Source organism: Periplaneta americana, chromosome 15, assembly GCF_040183065.1.
Source record: "Periplaneta americana isolate PAMFEO1 chromosome 15, P.americana_PAMFEO1_priV1, whole genome shotgun sequence".
NCBI lineage: Eukaryota > Metazoa > Arthropoda > Insecta > Blattodea > Blattidae > Periplaneta > Periplaneta americana.
In genome coordinates, this window is record NC_091131.1 from 67,437,655 (window position 1) to 67,454,879 (window position 17,225).

Below are 17,225 nucleotides of genomic sequence, written 5' to 3' on the forward strand. Positions count from 1 at the left end.
AATGCCAACAGACGATACACATTATCGCATTGTAAATGCAAAACATCTTAAACTTAATTTTAAATTCGTTCCAAAGGGCGAAGAATATAAGTTCGTAAACAATTTTCGTGTTATAAAATACATTTATACCTTATTTCCCATAGCCTGTCTAATACTTTGTATAAGCTTATAAACACTTTTATGACCGTAGGAATAAACATTTCTGAAATCTCCATATAGAAGCCGTCGAGAGAAAGTAGCCTTTAGGCTATGTCTCAATGCGCAAACAACGAGAATGAAGACATCTTCATGAACTAATCACATTTCTGGCGAATGTGCTTCAGGAGGATCGAAAATTCAAGGAACTTTCTCAGTTTAACGTGCATGTGAAGATGTATGCAATATTATAACGTTTTGGCAGGAATGATAGGCCTAATTTTGTAGACCAGTGATAGTAGTTTTTTTTAACTCATAGCTGCAATGAAGAAATCTTCTTAATTTTAGATAGGTAGTGCTTAATCTATACAAACAGTGTCTAAAAATTGATGACGCAGAAGACGCAATTAGGCTACTAGATTCCAATTTGCTGTATCGACGAAACAGGAAATAGTCCTACGGACGAGAGGAAAATGCATGCTGTTGGCTAGACAGGTTAGCGACTACAATGTTGACATGCTGAGAGAATACAGAAGATTCATTGGAATTTCTCGCGATAAATTGGCAACACTGTGTAATAAAACTTATCCTACCAGATCACGAGAGTTAAATCTTGTTTTACTCATATGAATCAGCTTTCAATTCGTATGTTGTAAAATTTGTGTTGACATTACTGTTAAATTATCTAATTACTGTATACAGGCGAGAACTTAAGGCGCTGAACGAACCTTGAATTTTGAGACAGCATGATGTGGCAACATAGTTTTATTGTAGGCGAAAACGCGTTGCTTTCGGTTTAATCGTTTCTAAGAATGAATAGGTTACAACTAAACACGATGGCGACGATTCTAAGTGGAATAGACCCTGTGTGGTGTACAAAGACAAGACTGTCGGATTTTCTCACGATACTCTCGTTATCGCTGCTATTATTTCGTAATCCCTTTGTAAGTCACCATCATACTTATGAACTGGCACAGGAAGCATCGGAGAATTATTGTACCATATCACTTTCCAGGACCCAACTCCACTGGATCCGTACGATTAATATTGCATGAAGCAAGTACACCCCTAACTATGAAATTCCGTAGTGTCAATGCCTAGAAAATACGCCTGAGTAAACGAATAACGACGAGAATAGACACTGAACTGATTAGAACCCTTTTATCTGACTTGCATGTAGGTTGCAGTTCGACGTGACACAGGCCTCGTGCTGTGTGGTCCATTTGAAATAAGACGGAGCGGAGTGCCTGGCGTGTTGTGGTCGCGGTGCACGGCTCGCTTAATTACTAGAAACCGCTGCTTGTACTGCGCATGCGCACACACACCGCAGAGCTCGCTTCTAAGAATAGTCGCATCATTTGATCACTATATTTTGATATGAATTATGATTCAATACCAGGAATAGACAGAGGCTTCAGACACAAAAATATATCGTTTATTTGAAACATAATAGGACATAGGTTCAACAAAAATAAATAAATAAATAAATAAATAAATAAATAAATAAATAAATAAATAAATAAAAAATAAATAAACATTATTATTATTATTATTATTATTATACTGTAATTAACTAAATAGCAGTAATATGTTAAAGCCTTTGAATAGTTTTGCTTTGATTCCCTGGATTCTTACCGTGTTCATTTTGCATGATAGGAATAATATAAGCTTAACACTGAATTGGAGATATGAACAAGTTTTTTTATTTCGTGTTAATATTGAGATGATTTGGAGATTATCAAAAATTAAAACCAATTTTCCCTCAAAGCACACTTGCGAAATTTAGAGCCTAGGCTATATTATAGAATACGAGTAGCTACGCTTAATTAGAGTACAGTACCTACTAGCAAATTAATAGAGCTGAATTTTACAAAGTTTTCTATCTAGTCATGCTTTTACATAATACAGTAATTAGCACTGGTGAATGAATATTTAAATAATGTGTCAAATACACGTATTTTTACATAGCTACGCACTCTGCTTTAAAATTATTATGAAACACTAATGATTAAGAAAAATTTCCTTTCTTTAGGCCTTACATTCATCGGCTATATTGATATTAGTTTTGGTTCATAATAATCTAGGGCTACATGTATGCTATTATACAGTATGTATACAGGGTGGAAGTAAAATAACCCTGCAGATTTTGAGAGCGAATAGCTCATGTTGTATGTAACTAAAAAGTGTAATTTACCATATTGGTGGAAAGTGCATAGTTTTCTCATAAAAGAACGTTTTTTTTAATGTTTAACACCCTCTTATTCAATAACTATTACGAGTAGAATCGTGATTTTTCTTCATATAGGCTAGTTAAAAAAACTAATAAATAAGCCTAATCATTTATCCCTCTAATTTCAATCTTAGCATGTAAACAAGTTTTGAATGTGTAAAATAAATGCGATAGGGTGAAAACTTGCACTAAAACCAGAAGTAACTGTAAGTTAAACCAACATAAGTTGAATAATTATATGATAGAAAATGTGTTATTAAATTGTGTAAATATTGTGTATTATCATTATTTGTGAATGTATCAGATTTAAGATTAAGTTTATGTACTTTTGAACTATTAATGAATAATACCAAATAAAAAAATCATTTATCCCTCTAGCATATTCCAATAGTGTGGACGGTTTTCGTGTAAACTTAATTTAAAAACCATTAATTTGAAGCCATTGACCGATGCGACAAGCTTGCAACATTGTAGCCAGAAAGGGAGATGAAAGATAGTACACTAAGGCAGACAGACCTATGTTCGTTGACTTACATCTGTATTACGAGAAGAAAGAGCAGTATATTAGCGGCGATGTTACCAGACTGCTGAAACTTCCAACTCAATTTTCTAATTAACCGTGCATTTAGTCACAAAAGTGTTCCATTCATTTAAGTATACCCTATCGTCCCTTTCAATCTGCAGGATTATTTCGTTTCCATTCTGTAGACTGTGTGTGTGTATACGTACGTAGGCCTATGTATGTACGTGCGTACGTATGTATGTACGTAGACCTATGTATGTATGTATGTATGTATGTATGTATGTATGTATGTATGTATGTATGTATGTATGTATGTATGTATGTATGTATGTATGCATGTATGCATGTATGTATGTATGTATGTACGTACGTACGTATGTATGTAAATCCACCGGCGTAGCTCAGTCGGCTAAGGCTCTTGCCTGCCGATCCGGAGTTGCGTTCGGGCGCGGGTTCGATTCCCGCTTGGGCTGATTATCTGGTTGGGTTTTTTCCAACCATAAGGCAGATGTCAGGTAATCTCTGGCGAATCCTCGGCCTCATCTCGCCAAATATCATCTCGCTATCACCAAAAGCCATCGACGCTAAATAACCTCATAGATAATACAACGTCGTTAAATAACCAAGTAAAATAAAATAATAAAATGTATAACTTATACAGGGTGTTAAAAAGATATTTCATATTTTGGGAGGAAGTAGTATGCACCAAAACAAGAAAAAAAAAGTCTAACGAACATGGATTCTAAAACCTAACCTTTCTGCAAAAGTAAATTTCAATAGAAATATTAAAATTGTTACCCCATTGAAAATTATTTTTGTATGCACTCTTGTGAGATTACGCAGTAGGTTAATTGGGTAAGAATACGTCTGCATGCTTCCAAAATGCTATTGCAGATTCTCTACATTTTCTGGTCGTGTGTCTGATATTAGTGCCCATAAAAATCGAGTGGGGTGTCATATTGCTATGAAATCTTGCTTCATCTGTCCATAAAACTTTAGAAGGAAACTGGAATCATCCATTTTAACCATTACTTCAGAAGCAAAATTCAAACGTCTCTCATAATCTGTATCTCTAAGACCCAGTAGATACTAAATGCGACTTGAATGGATACAATTTATGCTATTTCAAAATTCGATGTACTGAACTTTTGCATATAGATGATAACCTGGTAGTTGATACAGCGTCGTTAAATAATCTACTAAAAATATTTTGTGCCATATCCCTTATCAGAGCTACAGCAACTAGGCCTACATAGAAAGCCGGAGCCTTGGGTCGGTAACTCCATAAAGAACTGTCAAACGGAGGCCGACGTTACAAAAGCATGTGTTTGTATTAAGCCTAATGTCGACATTCAATGTAAATGAATTTTATAACGTAAGTGTGTATCGATGAAATTATGTCCATGGTCGTAAAACGTTCATTGTTTATGTAATCATGCGTGTGGGCGATAAAAACAAGACAATAAATGGAAATAAAATGGCTGTAGTCTTTGGTTAATGACGACAAAGTGAATGACGATAAGTAATTCTTCTAGATATTAATGTTCATCAGAAATGTTGTTCCAGCCAAACTGTAGTATTTCGCCTGCTATACATAATATGTAGACCTATCAATAAAGTTACTCAGCTGATTTTCAGAGTGGTGGTTCTTTGTAAATATCTATTTTGTGATCCCACGAGAAGTGTTGCAGTTCTGTTGAAGACTCGGAATGCCTGATATAATTTATGTCAGAAGCATCTAATGTTTCTTTTCATTTTGTATTTAGACATACAGAATTTAAAGGTCACTGAGTTTAGGCTAATTGGCACATAGCCTAGTAGATAATGGTGTGTTTTGTTACATATCATGTTTCTACACTTTTTCGTACATCTTTATAGTAGGCCTAACTGTATTTACAGATTTACACACTCATACCGGTACTTCGTTAAATGTCGATAGATTACTTTGTTTATTTTAGGCCTATATATTTTTGTCTGCTTTCATTCTTAACTTGTTTTCTGTAGTTATATTTATTTAACCACTTCCCTGATTAACCCGAGTTAACTCGGGTTGCTAACTTTCGTCAAAATTTATTAACCCGAGTTAACTCGTGTGAGTCCCATTTTCGCTGCTAAGGATTATTATCCCGAATATATACGTTTCCATCATTTCATTAACCTTTTCCTGACTAGATGGCTACAGAAGTTAGTGATATTGCTACATCTGGTGGTGGGATTCCTACGTTTGGTATACAATATCTGAAGGCAGGAAGACACCCTTTGACTATCGAATGGTGGTAATTCGTAATATTTTCGAAAAATAAACCCCGAATGTCCTATCACTCAAGGCAGGATGGCCAGAAAAATCGCCCAACCCACTTCGGCTTACAGGTAGACATTTTCCAGAAGTTATTCCACGAACTCTGAAGAAGAACAACCCAACCAGACAGGATTTTATGTGTAGTATTGCGAAAGACTCAAAATACAAACAAATTCGACACAAGAGCAGATACTACTATCCGGAATGCAATGTGCCACTGTGCGAGTCTGTCACATGACAAGCAACATTTAACGCCTTGATAACAGCACTGGTATTGTTCCTCATAATTTAATCCATGAAAAAACATAAGTTGGTAAATAGTTCAGGAGAAAATCAAAGTGGGATAACTACCAGAGCTGGAATCAAGGTGTACGAGATAACTCCGGATAATAATTCAGGTATGAATGTATGCCTATTTTATAGTGATTTTTAGGTATGTAAGAAAATTAGTGATGCACAGTGATTCTGTAATATTAAATGACCTCTATACAAAAATAAAAACATATAATTATTTTTTTCACAAAATTGGTGAAACATATAGTAAGGGAAGAGGTTAAAATTCTATTTGAAAAAGTTAACAAGAAATAAGCTTAATTCAGGAGAACAGTATTGTTATGGTGACTGGCCAGACTCAAACCAAAACTGGCTTCCTAGGCATATGGAATATTTATGGAAAAGCACAACAGATTATCGCATGAGTTATTAAAATGTATATATCATCCTACACCTTTCACGTTACTAGTGAAACACCATAAAGCAGCAAAACATTGCCAATTTACTAGTTACATATTGGTTAATTGATTGGAACGACTTCAAAATACTTCGAAAGTATTTCGTTACTGAATTAGCTATTTATTTTTCGTACAAGAAACATCTTTTCATGTATGCATTAATTTATCCTTGTACCATCAAGAAAAACATGTATCCTTGTAATTTATTTAAGTGGCAAAATCTTTGTATAGGCTAATCGTATTTACGCGGAATTCGGAAACTCAAAACACCATTTCTGATTTCGTAAAAAATGAGATAGGCTACATCAATACTCTGAATCTTGATCATATCCAGTTACCTTTGTATAAAATAATATCGAAAATGTACAGTGACAACGAAACCAAAGCACTATTTTGTTAAACTGTCAATATCGATTTCAAACTTGTGCTCAATTTCGCCTCCACCTCCGCTCAGCGTTGTCGAACGTACGAATACTCAGGTTTGTAACTGAAGATGGCTCTGCTCTTATGGCCTTTGAGCAACATAGTGAGAACTGCGTGAATTATCATCAAAAGTCAATTTCTTCTTATGTCCTGGTTTTTTGTTGTTTGGTAATTCTTTGTCACGTCGAAGTTTTAGTTCAAGTCAGGCAAAAGTATTTTTTAGAAGGCTGTCTTTGTTCTGAATGACATTTTAAGATACAGTCTATAACTGTCTCGTGAATTTTCTCTACAATCTCCATAAATAAGGATCATATCCACACATTCATCTTTTGAAAATATCTTGCAGAGTATTTTAATAATAAACAGTCAAATGCTATGAAAACAATTCTTTTGGTACCATAGAAACCTGTGGACCAAGCGACTTGGCTCAGACGGTAGCGTTTGAGACTCGTATTCGGGAGGTCCTGGGTTCAAACTCCGTGACCTACCAATGTGATTGGAGTTTTTTTTATGGTTTCCCTAAGTCAAAAAAGGCAAAAAAAAAATGCCGGATTGGAAATTTACATACCATTATCACCGTCTCAATCACCAATATCATAAACATTAATAAAAATCTAAAATCAGTTACATGAACACAAGCCATCTACAACACACAATAGAAAACAGGAACTCAACAATAGTAACAACGGCTTACTGGTACCTATACCCACAGATCGTAACACGCGATATGACCATAGATGTTAAAGCACGTATAAATAAACTTCCTATGAATAAGCTAAAAATGCACACTCATGATCTTTAAAATGTTTTTGTTTTGTTAATGACCGGAATACAAAGCTATGATATTTCATGTTTATATCATTTGGGCCTAAATGAGGATGAAGATTGTAACATATTTATGGAATGGAATTTAGGATGTCCGATTTAAAAAATATAACTTTGTGTTAGGCCTAGGCTCTGGTCAATTCTACAACTAAATACATATCTAACTATTTTTAGATAAACTAAAATATGCTATGTAGGCCTAGATATTTTTTTTGGGTCCTATAGAATTATCTGTGATGGTTACCATTTGTTATTAACGGAGAAACATTTGCGTCGACGCCAAGGACCGAACCCGGGTCTTCCAGTTCTATGTACTTCGGCGTAGAGCGTCCAGAGCGTAGAACTGGGAGACCCGGGTTCGATCCTCGACGTCGGAGCGAATGTTTCTCCGTTAATAACAAATGGTAAAATACGCTAGTTAGCCTGTCGGAGTGTCCCGAAGATTATAGAACACAGTGTACAGGCCTATATATCAGCCTATTCATTGGTACACTACATCAGGCAATTCGAGTCCTAATGTGAGAAGAAACTTTCTCATGAAATTTCGGCCAGTGTATGAGACTGCTGTCCAGTGCTCACCCAGCACTGCGATGAATTTGGGGAGCTACTGTAAAGTGAGTACCGAATTCTGGTTCCGTAATCATCTATAGGCCTAACAGCTGCGGGGATCACCATACTGACCACAAGTTATCTCCGTAGTCTACTGGTTTGAATATCATTCGCCTCTACTGAGGTGAGAGACTATTCGGCTAGAGGACATTGGCCTCCTTGGATTGTTGCGTCATGGATTCAGAGTGATCACGAAGATCGTGGAATACTCTACTCGGCTAGTGGACAATGACCTTCCTTAGATTGTTGCACTATGGATTTAGTAGGCCTATAGGGTTATTCAGCATCTTGATGCACTTGGGGAGCTACGATAGGTAGCGAAAATCCGGTTTCGCAAACCAGCTGTAATGGCTGGAGGGATCATCTTGCTAACCACTCTATACCTCCATTCTGGTTGGATGATCGTCCACCTCTGCTTCGGCATGTGCATGTGAGGCCATCAGCCGACTGGTCGGTCTTGGCTCTTCATGGTCTGTAGCGCCACGGATTTACTTTTTTACTTTATACAGGGTGATTCACGAAGATAGTACAAAACTCTAGTAGTCTAGTGGACATTAACCTTCCATGAGCTGTTGCACCATGGATTTAACGCAAATATGGGTTTGAAGAAGATATATTCGTTTCTCTGGCTCGTCATGGATGCTCATTTATTAGGCTATAGCGTAATTAGTCTATAAAATTAGACGCGCACCGTTAGCCAAAATTTCACACTGGAGACTCACGTTTAAATTTCGACTAATTTAAGTAAGTTAAAATTTGTAATGAACTGAGACGGTGTTACGGCAAGTTCTCGTTTCTACAGTCTACGGTTTTCGTGATTTAAATGTATGAAAATTAAGAAATAGGCTATATTATTATGTATTGATAAGTATTATATTAGTATTCCACAATTAAGTTAAATATACTGTAACCTAAACCAAATACGAAATTCATTTTAACGTATAGAAATTATAAAGCAGCTACATTTTATTGGAAGGCAATGACGTCATGTGATGCAGTTTTTCGCAATGTAGCCTATATTGGAATGCCTCTTTTTCTTACACTGTAAAGTAGCGTTACCTTCTTTCATTCTCCATACAATGCAAATGATCAGGAATAATAAAGCATTAAAATAGGCCTATACATAGGCTTACCTCTAGGTTTCTCTGTTTTTCATTTATTTTGTAGGCCTATTCATTGAAGACTGACTAATTTCTCCCTTTCAACTTTCCGATTAAATATTTCCTTTTTTGTTTTTCTCCACTGGATGAACAGAAGTCTGTCAACTAGAGACGAACAAAACTAACTGCCGCTCTCGCTCGCTGTGTTCGTTGCACTTGTCTTTCGAGTCTCGTCTCGTCTCGTAACTCTCGTGCGCTTCGAGTTTTGCTCATCATTCTCGAAATATATGATATGATATATGATATATATTTCTTCACAGCACTTCTTTACATGTAATGGTGTACCTCACACTTCTGTATCGGGTGCCACCATTAAGATATTATTACAATAACACATTATTTGCAGTACACGTCTACACACATAGGCCTACTCCCAATTACGCTATGCAACTACCTTTTTTATTACTTGGTCAATTCCCCTTCAGTATTTCCCTACATTTCATTTACTATTCTCTATTTGTTCATTAATCCTAATATATCTAATATTATATACTCCTTTCACACCCCCTTTTCCTCTAACTACTATTCACTAAAATCTCAATTTCAATTTTTCTCTATAAATTATCATATTGAATTATTTGCCTATTTGTTCTTTGACCTTTTATTCAATTACTGTTCCAACATTCAAATGTTAGTACTAATTTTATGCTGACACTTGTTCATTTCTGTAAACCCTTTCTCACTATTTTCACTCATTCCTATTTGCGCTCACTTTCACTTTCACACTATTCTGCTTACACCTAATCCATTGTCACTATTCTCACTTCCTATAAATACTTAGGCTATATTTTATTTTACACATCTGCTTATACACTTTCTCTCTCCCCTATACTTCTCGATCTTTTCCAGTTTCGCTTTACTTGCACTTTTTGATCACAACCCCACTTTTTTTTTACACATATCAAATATCTCTGCTAAATCCTCAACTGTCGCAAATTCTGACCTTTCTTTACTGTTCGTCTCTGCCTTATTTCTGACTTTGTCTTTCTTTCTATTTATTTCTTCTTCTATTCCTCTTTTATTTCCCCCTCCCCACGCTTTCACTTTCACATACTAGATTTCCACTTACACTTGCACCCTTATTCTTTGCACTACTCATTCTCGAAATAGCATTTGGTCGACGTGGAAAGATTTCGTAACTTCGAATAACATAGGCCTACATAATTGAAATAAATAAGATTAGACATATTTAGGTCTAATTGAGACAAAAAGACAAAACAAAACGGTATCTTTGTTATCAAAATGTTCTGGTTATATTATCAGATATTATCTATGTTTATATACATAGAAAAAAAATTCTGAAATAAATTTGCATTTTTAAAAAACATAAGTTAGAACATAACGTTAAATATAGGCCTATACTTTTTTGTTTGAGATTGTACACTAGATCTCAAACATACGAAAAATAATCCTAGCCTTTTAATAAGAGCCTAGTAATTAAATAAAGATTGGGGAACGCATTATTATACACTGAAAGGTAGAGATGATGTTTCAAATAGGCTACTTTATTGTTTATAATTTACATATATAACATTTGCCAAAACAGATAAAAGTTCAGTCTGGTATAAACAACTGTGGCGATTCAAGGCTGCTTGATGTTCGAGAGTTGATCACTCCCGAAATCTTGAAACACAAGCAGTCTTTACATTAACGACGTGACGTAGGCAACATTGTCGTGCGGGTTTTCGGCGTTGCGAGCGCTATTAGTCTTGCTTTCTCGATTGTTGTTCAACTCTAGTGTCAATCTAACCTGAATACAAATTGATAAGGAAATGAAAAAGAGCATGAGAAAATTTTTGTGTCGAAACAAATTAATGGGAACTTCATTTTAATAGAAACATAAGTTACGAAGTTATCCAGTAATTAAAACATTCGCTCGAACGTAAACAAAGCGAGAACCAAATCAGATACTGATGTTGTTCTGTGACGCATTGAATAAATAGTAAATAAAAGTGTTACTCAATCAGCTTGTCAGGGTGATGGATCGCCGTTATAATGAGCGAATGATGGACACGTTGTGTAAGTCCGCTGGATGATGGATTGGTCGGTCGTAATTACTGAGAGAGAAACAACTGACACTTCGTTGCTGTTCTACAATATGATGTTAACTTCGATTTCGAGACTTCTTTCTGTACCCTACAGGCGCCTTTGCTTAACCTCAAGCAACTGAATGCAGGAGACAAGTTCGCCAATAGAATTATTCTGATAGCCCTGCGCGTAGAAAGCTGGTTAGAAGCTGACAGTTGAGGAAGCACTAAATGAAACGTGAGTATAGCCGAACCTCTCACAGTAGCCTACTTATTGTAGCTTGTTTTCAGCAGAAAGTGTTCAAGTTTTACCATAGATATTAACTTATAATAATTTGTTTCGAATAACTTACTCCTATATCTTAATAAGAGGGTTGCTATATTTGTTAATATATTACAGTAGGCCCAGGGAACATTGTATAGAAAGATTGTGACACTGCCTACAAACATAGGTCTAGGCCTACATATTTGGTCTATTGCTCAGTATGAAAGATTATTTAATATAGACCTAACAAGAATGTACAACATATTCTGAAGCACTTCAAGAGCACTATCAGTCCTTTTCCTTTGTATTTCCATGCGCCTTGTCGGCCTGGGTAGCGCAGTCAGTATAGAGTTGGCCTTCTGTGCTCGAGGTTGCAGGTTCGATCCCGGCCGACGTAGATGGCATTTAAATGTGCTTAAATGCGACGGACTCATGTGTGTAGATTTACTGGCATGTAAAAGAACTCCTGCGGGACAAAATTCCGGCACACTGGTGACGCTGATATAGCCTAACCTCGGCAGTTTCGAGCGTCGTTAAATAAACCATAGGCCTAATTTATTTTCCATGCGCCTTTGTTTTCTCTGTGTTATAGTGCGCTTACATTACACTGGATTTTGTTGAATGCACATGTTCTAAATATTTATTAAAGAATTCCTGTATCTTTATGTAAAGCTCCTCCAATAGATCAGTGTTAGAGTGAGCGCTTATTATTTCGTGGGCTCGGGTTCGATCCCCTGCACAAACTGGAATTGGTAAGTTAACTTTGAAAAAGATAGAAAATTGGGAGTATTGCTCCTGATTCTTCCGCTACACTCAACAATACAAATTTTATTCCACCATACTTTCCATTTCACCAAAATCTATCCTTCATTTAATAAAAATAAATATGGTTTCAGCATAGATGTACGAGCTTCGGTGATGCCAAATGGAGACGACTAGTCAGCTACTTCTCAGCAGCATTCTGAATATGGAAAAGTATAAGCTTACGAAAGAAATTAAAAGCGAAGAATAGGTCTATAGAATAAAAAATGAGGGATCTAAAGTAGGCCTGCAAGGGGTATAAGTGTACTGTTCAAAATATTTAAGTCAAACATAGGACAGTGAAGCTAAAATTCCCTTTTATTCAGTGCACAAAGGCTAGGGCCTGTAGGGCCTATATATTACTCAGATAGATGCTGCATTATAGATTGAAAAGAAAAGTTACTTCACCAGTCAGCTCTTTGGTTTGGAGCACAACGGATGTGTTGCAGTTATATCATTCTGTTCCATTTTTCCATAAGGATGTTACATGATTGCAGTCATTTTCCGATCTTTGGATGAATGATGCCCTAGATCGTCGTAGTGTTGCCTACAGGCATCCATAATACGTTACTCTCTGTCCTCTGGTGGTGTTGAAACATTTCGATAGACAGCATCCTGACCGCTCCCCCCCCCCACCCTAAAAACCTTTAACGGCATAATGTCAGGAGAACTAGCAGGCCAACTGATTTACCACGCTCAATCCACTTACTACAGATCACGACGGGCTCTTAGGGCATTAAGTGCTGGGCACCCATCATGCTCGTACCACGTAACCACTCTGGTTGGTTCTTCATCATCTGCCATTTAGAATACCATTTATAAAATAAGGACCAACAACGGTACTGCAGTGCTACGAAGTGTCATTTTATTTCGGACTTTCAGTAAGCATATACTTACACTATAAGTAGGCCTACCATAGCTATTTTTTGCATCCCTCAGTGTTTTGTTTCTTATAATGGTAGGCTACATTGTGATACATATTGGCCTTGGCCTTGAAAGGGTCAAATGATTCATCGAAAAAAAAGTCATTGGTGTTTTTAAAAAATGAAGTCATTACTCGTATTTCCTTAATTAACAAGATTACAAGAAAAATATAGGCCTACCCATAGTATTAATTCCCCATTGTACTTAAACAACTTTTGCTTGAAAGAGTTTTTTATTTGGCGCCTGAGAAGAAATATTATTTTGGATGAGCAAAATAAAAGAGACATTATGTAGGCTAGTTTCAAAGGCTTCAACTTTTTTATATTCGTAAGATTGTTTGAATTTAGACTGCATATTTCGTAATTTACATATTACATTTTTTACATTTGGGTAGTTTGAACCTTTATGTCACCTGCAAAATAGTTTGGAACACAAAAGGTACGTACAAGTGCAGCGTCTTATTATAAAATAGTTATTTTTAATATCTTACTTTTAAAATGTCTTCAAAAGTAGTGAACTATTTCATAGACCAAAACTCTATATGTAAGCACAAAACAGACATCAGACTTTAAGTACAATTTTCCATTGTTACTTAGGCTAACTTTAAACTCGTTTTTCTAAAGATTAGGTTTATGTCACTTCTATATCCCTTATGCTCTAGGCCCCTCAATTAAGAAGAGAAGAATGGCTAATTTAAGACGAGAATAGAAATAATGAAATAAAGAACGAAAAACAAGGAAGGAAAGGACAGAAAATAGAAAATAAAACAGAAAAGAATGTAAAGATGAAGAGGAATGAAAAATGTGAGACAGGCCCAGAACAAAGGGACAAAAGGAAGAGCGAATAGAAGGAAGGAACAATTAAAATGATAAGAATGGAAGAGAAAAAGAATGAAGAAAATAACGAAGAACAGATGGAAAGAGTGAAAGAAAGAAGAGGGAGAAGCAATTACAAACAAAATAGGCCTATAGAGACAGAATAATAATGAAGAAGGAAACAAAGTAAATGTGGAGAGAATGAAAGAAAGGAAGAAGATAGGTAAGAAACATTACAAAGAAAGGAAAGAAGAAAAGATGGAAAGAACAAAAGAAATAAAGAAGAAAGAGAAGGATAAACAGGTAGAAAAATTGAAGGAAAATGAAAAGAAATAAAAAAATAACGAAGGAAGTGTGAAAAGAATGAAAGAGAAGAAAAAAGAGACAGAGGAAAAGAGGGAGAGGAAGAGAAAAAACAACTAAATAGAGAAGAATGGGACACGAAAAAAATGAAGATAAGATCAATAAAAGAATGAAGAAAAAACGAAGGAAAGACGGAAAAAACGAAAGAAATGAAAAAAGAAAGAGAAAGAAATAAGAAAAAAAAGGCTAAATGGGGAATAATGGAAGAGGAAAAAATTAAGAAAAGAACAGCAAGAGAATGAATAAAACTATGAAGGAAAGACGGGAAGAAAGTAGAAAATTAAAAAGAGAGGAAAGAAACAATGAAGAAACAGCTATAAGAGAAGAAAGGAACAGGAAATAATGAAGAAAAGGGCAGTAAAAGAATGAATGAATTAAGGAAAGAATGAAAGAAATAAAAAAGAGAGTAAGAAACAATGAAGAAGCAGGTAAAAGGAGAAGAAAAGAACAGGAAAAAATGAAGAAAAGAGCAGTAAAAGAATGATAGAGGAACGAAGGAAACACGGAAAGAATGAAAGAAAGACAACAGAAAAGGAAGTAAGGGAGGAAGGAGGACGACAACAAAACAAAACAGAGGCAGACGGTTCGGCAGGGAGGTCGAGCGGGAAAAGGCGGAGCTTTGTAAACCAATAGGAGGACATGGGGGCGGGCTCGACAAGCCAATAGGATGCGTTCTCGCATGGCAGGCAAGAGACTCCGCTGCCAGGCGCTCGGGCCGCGGTTGCCAGACAGATATGTGCCGCCGCGTGGACACAGGACGCGCGCGTCTCGCTCCCGGGTTCGAGCCCTCGCGTGTGTAGGATGGCCGCCACGACCACGCTAGACGCGGCGGGCAGCAGCAAGAAGTCCTTCTGCATCGAGGCGCTGCTGGCGCGCGGTGACGAGCCGGAGGACGCCAGCGCGTCGCCCTCCTCCGTCCGCAGCGTCAGTCCGCCCATCTCTCCCGGCTCCGAGGACGTCGCCGGCTTCTCTGGAGCGCCCCACCTCGTGCCGCGACCGGGTCTGCTCGCAGGATCTGCGGCGCCCTCCGCGGTGGCTGCCGCCCTCTTCCACCAGAATCACCACCTCGGCCACCACGCCGTGTACGGCTACCCCAACCACCACCACCACCACCTGCTCTCTGGGGGCTCGGCGTTCCATCCCCTGGAAGCGGCGGCGGCGGCGGTGGCGGGAGGTGCCAAGGGCGCCGCCGGAGCGCCCGGAAGCGGTGCTGGGCCAACGGGCAACCAGCAGCACCTGCAGCACATGCAGCTAGAATGGCTGGCGCGCACAGGCATGTTCTACCCGCGCCTGCCCGACCTTACAGGTATCAATAGTAACAGTAGGTCTAGAAGTAGTAGCAATTGAGGCGAATCGAATGTGTGATGTGAAAGCAGAAGCTGTGTCCATTAAAACTGAATTTCATAGTTATACTGAGCCCCACACCACGAAAACAGCAACAAAAGGTGAAAAGTTATTTGGAATTTCTCATATTATTCGGAAAATGTTGCCGATCTGTTCCTAAGGGAGTAGTAGGCCTACCTATGTCACTTGAGGTAAACATTTCAAACATTAGTGGCATAGTACTAGTAAGCCTGTAGCCTAAATTTTTGGTCGAGAAAATAGTATTAGTAGTAGTAATAATAATAATAATAATAATAATAATAATAATAATAATAATAATCTACTTTACTTCACTCTTGACTCCTTATTGGTATAGGTCTAGTGTGGTAGGCCTACAGTAAGGCTGTAAGGCGCAGGTGCAAAGTAGAACAAGTCAACGCGCAAACAGGCCGCTAATATGAACCTGATAGATATGTTATTGTTTAATCAACTGTCCGAAGACAAGTTGGAACCTCTAAGTGGCACCAATAAGGCATATCTCTCAAGGCAACTAAGCCTGAAGATAATGAAGTACCACCAAATTTTTATGTGAGCAACAAATTTGTAGTAAATTTTGCCTGAAGGTCTTTCATTCAGGGACAGGGATATTTTACTTGCTGTAAATCTACGACAATGAACTCTCGTTATTTACTTCCCTTCCGAAGGATGTTAGCCTACACTCTGAACTTCGGATTCGCTGGCAAGCATGTTAACCACTAGACCACTCAGGAAATCCAATAGGCCTATGTTATTATTAGTTATTATTATTAGCCTATTAATAATAATATTATTACTAGCCCTATTATTATTATTATTATTATCCCTATTATTATTATTAGCCTATTATTATTATTATTATTATTATTATTATTATTATTATTATTATTATTATTATTTATAGCTATACTTTCATCAAACTGATTTATTCTTACACATTATTGATAGGCCTACTAATATGACATAGGCCTACCTAAATTTACGTAACCTACTGTAAACAACGAGTTAAAATAGATCCTAATGTACGCCTAATGTGTTACATAAGCTAAATTATACATAAAATAACTAATTTGCCTATAGCAAGTACACCTAGCCAATGTCACATAAAGTATGTCTTCATAATTAGCTATTATTATTATTATTATTATTATTATTATTATTATTATTATTATTGTTATTGTTATTGTTTAGTCAACTGTCCGAAGTTGGGGTGGAACATCATAAGTGACACCAATAAGACATCACTCATGAGGAAACTTAGCTAGGAGGTAATGGGTTATGGTGACTATTTCCTTTCCCTCTCCATTGAAAACATCGCTGACTAGTAATAGGCCTATATTCGCTAATCTGACTAAGAAGTATATTATTATTATTATTATTATTATTATTATTATTATTATTATTTATTATTATTATAAGACTATTATTAGCAATATTTCAGTAATTGTGAACAGCATATTCTAAAATGGTAAGCTGAGAAATCCTCAATCTGTTTATAGATCTGTTTGGCTGAGTGGTTTCAGTTTAGTGATATCAGATGATTCGATTCTAATTGATCTTGACTACACGTGAACAAACAAAAATTGTATGAGCAAATATCGATAGGCTTTATGGCAAGATTCAAATTTTGAGAAATTCGCACAGACAAGAAATAATTTATAGCTTACAATTTTTTCGACTCAAGCACACTTACTTACAGATGTGAAGAACTAGCCTAAGTTATTTCTTATAGAGTC

The 17,225-nt window shown here is 36.7% G+C and overlaps 1 protein-coding gene across 1 annotated transcript in view; it reads left to right on the forward strand.

Moving 5' to 3' along the window:
• The first annotated feature begins 14,814 nt into the window (after window positions 1-14,814).
• Window positions 14,815-17,225, forward strand: part of LOC138715086 (motor neuron and pancreas homeobox protein 1-like) — a 69,588-nt gene continuing 67,177 nt past the window's right edge. The window contains exon 1 of the mRNA XM_069847593.1: window positions 14,815-15,436. Within this exon, the coding sequence (XP_069703694.1) occupies window positions 14,932-15,436 (505 nt within the window). The 5' untranslated portion in view covers window positions 14,815-14,931. The remainder of the gene's footprint in view (window positions 15,437-17,225) is intronic.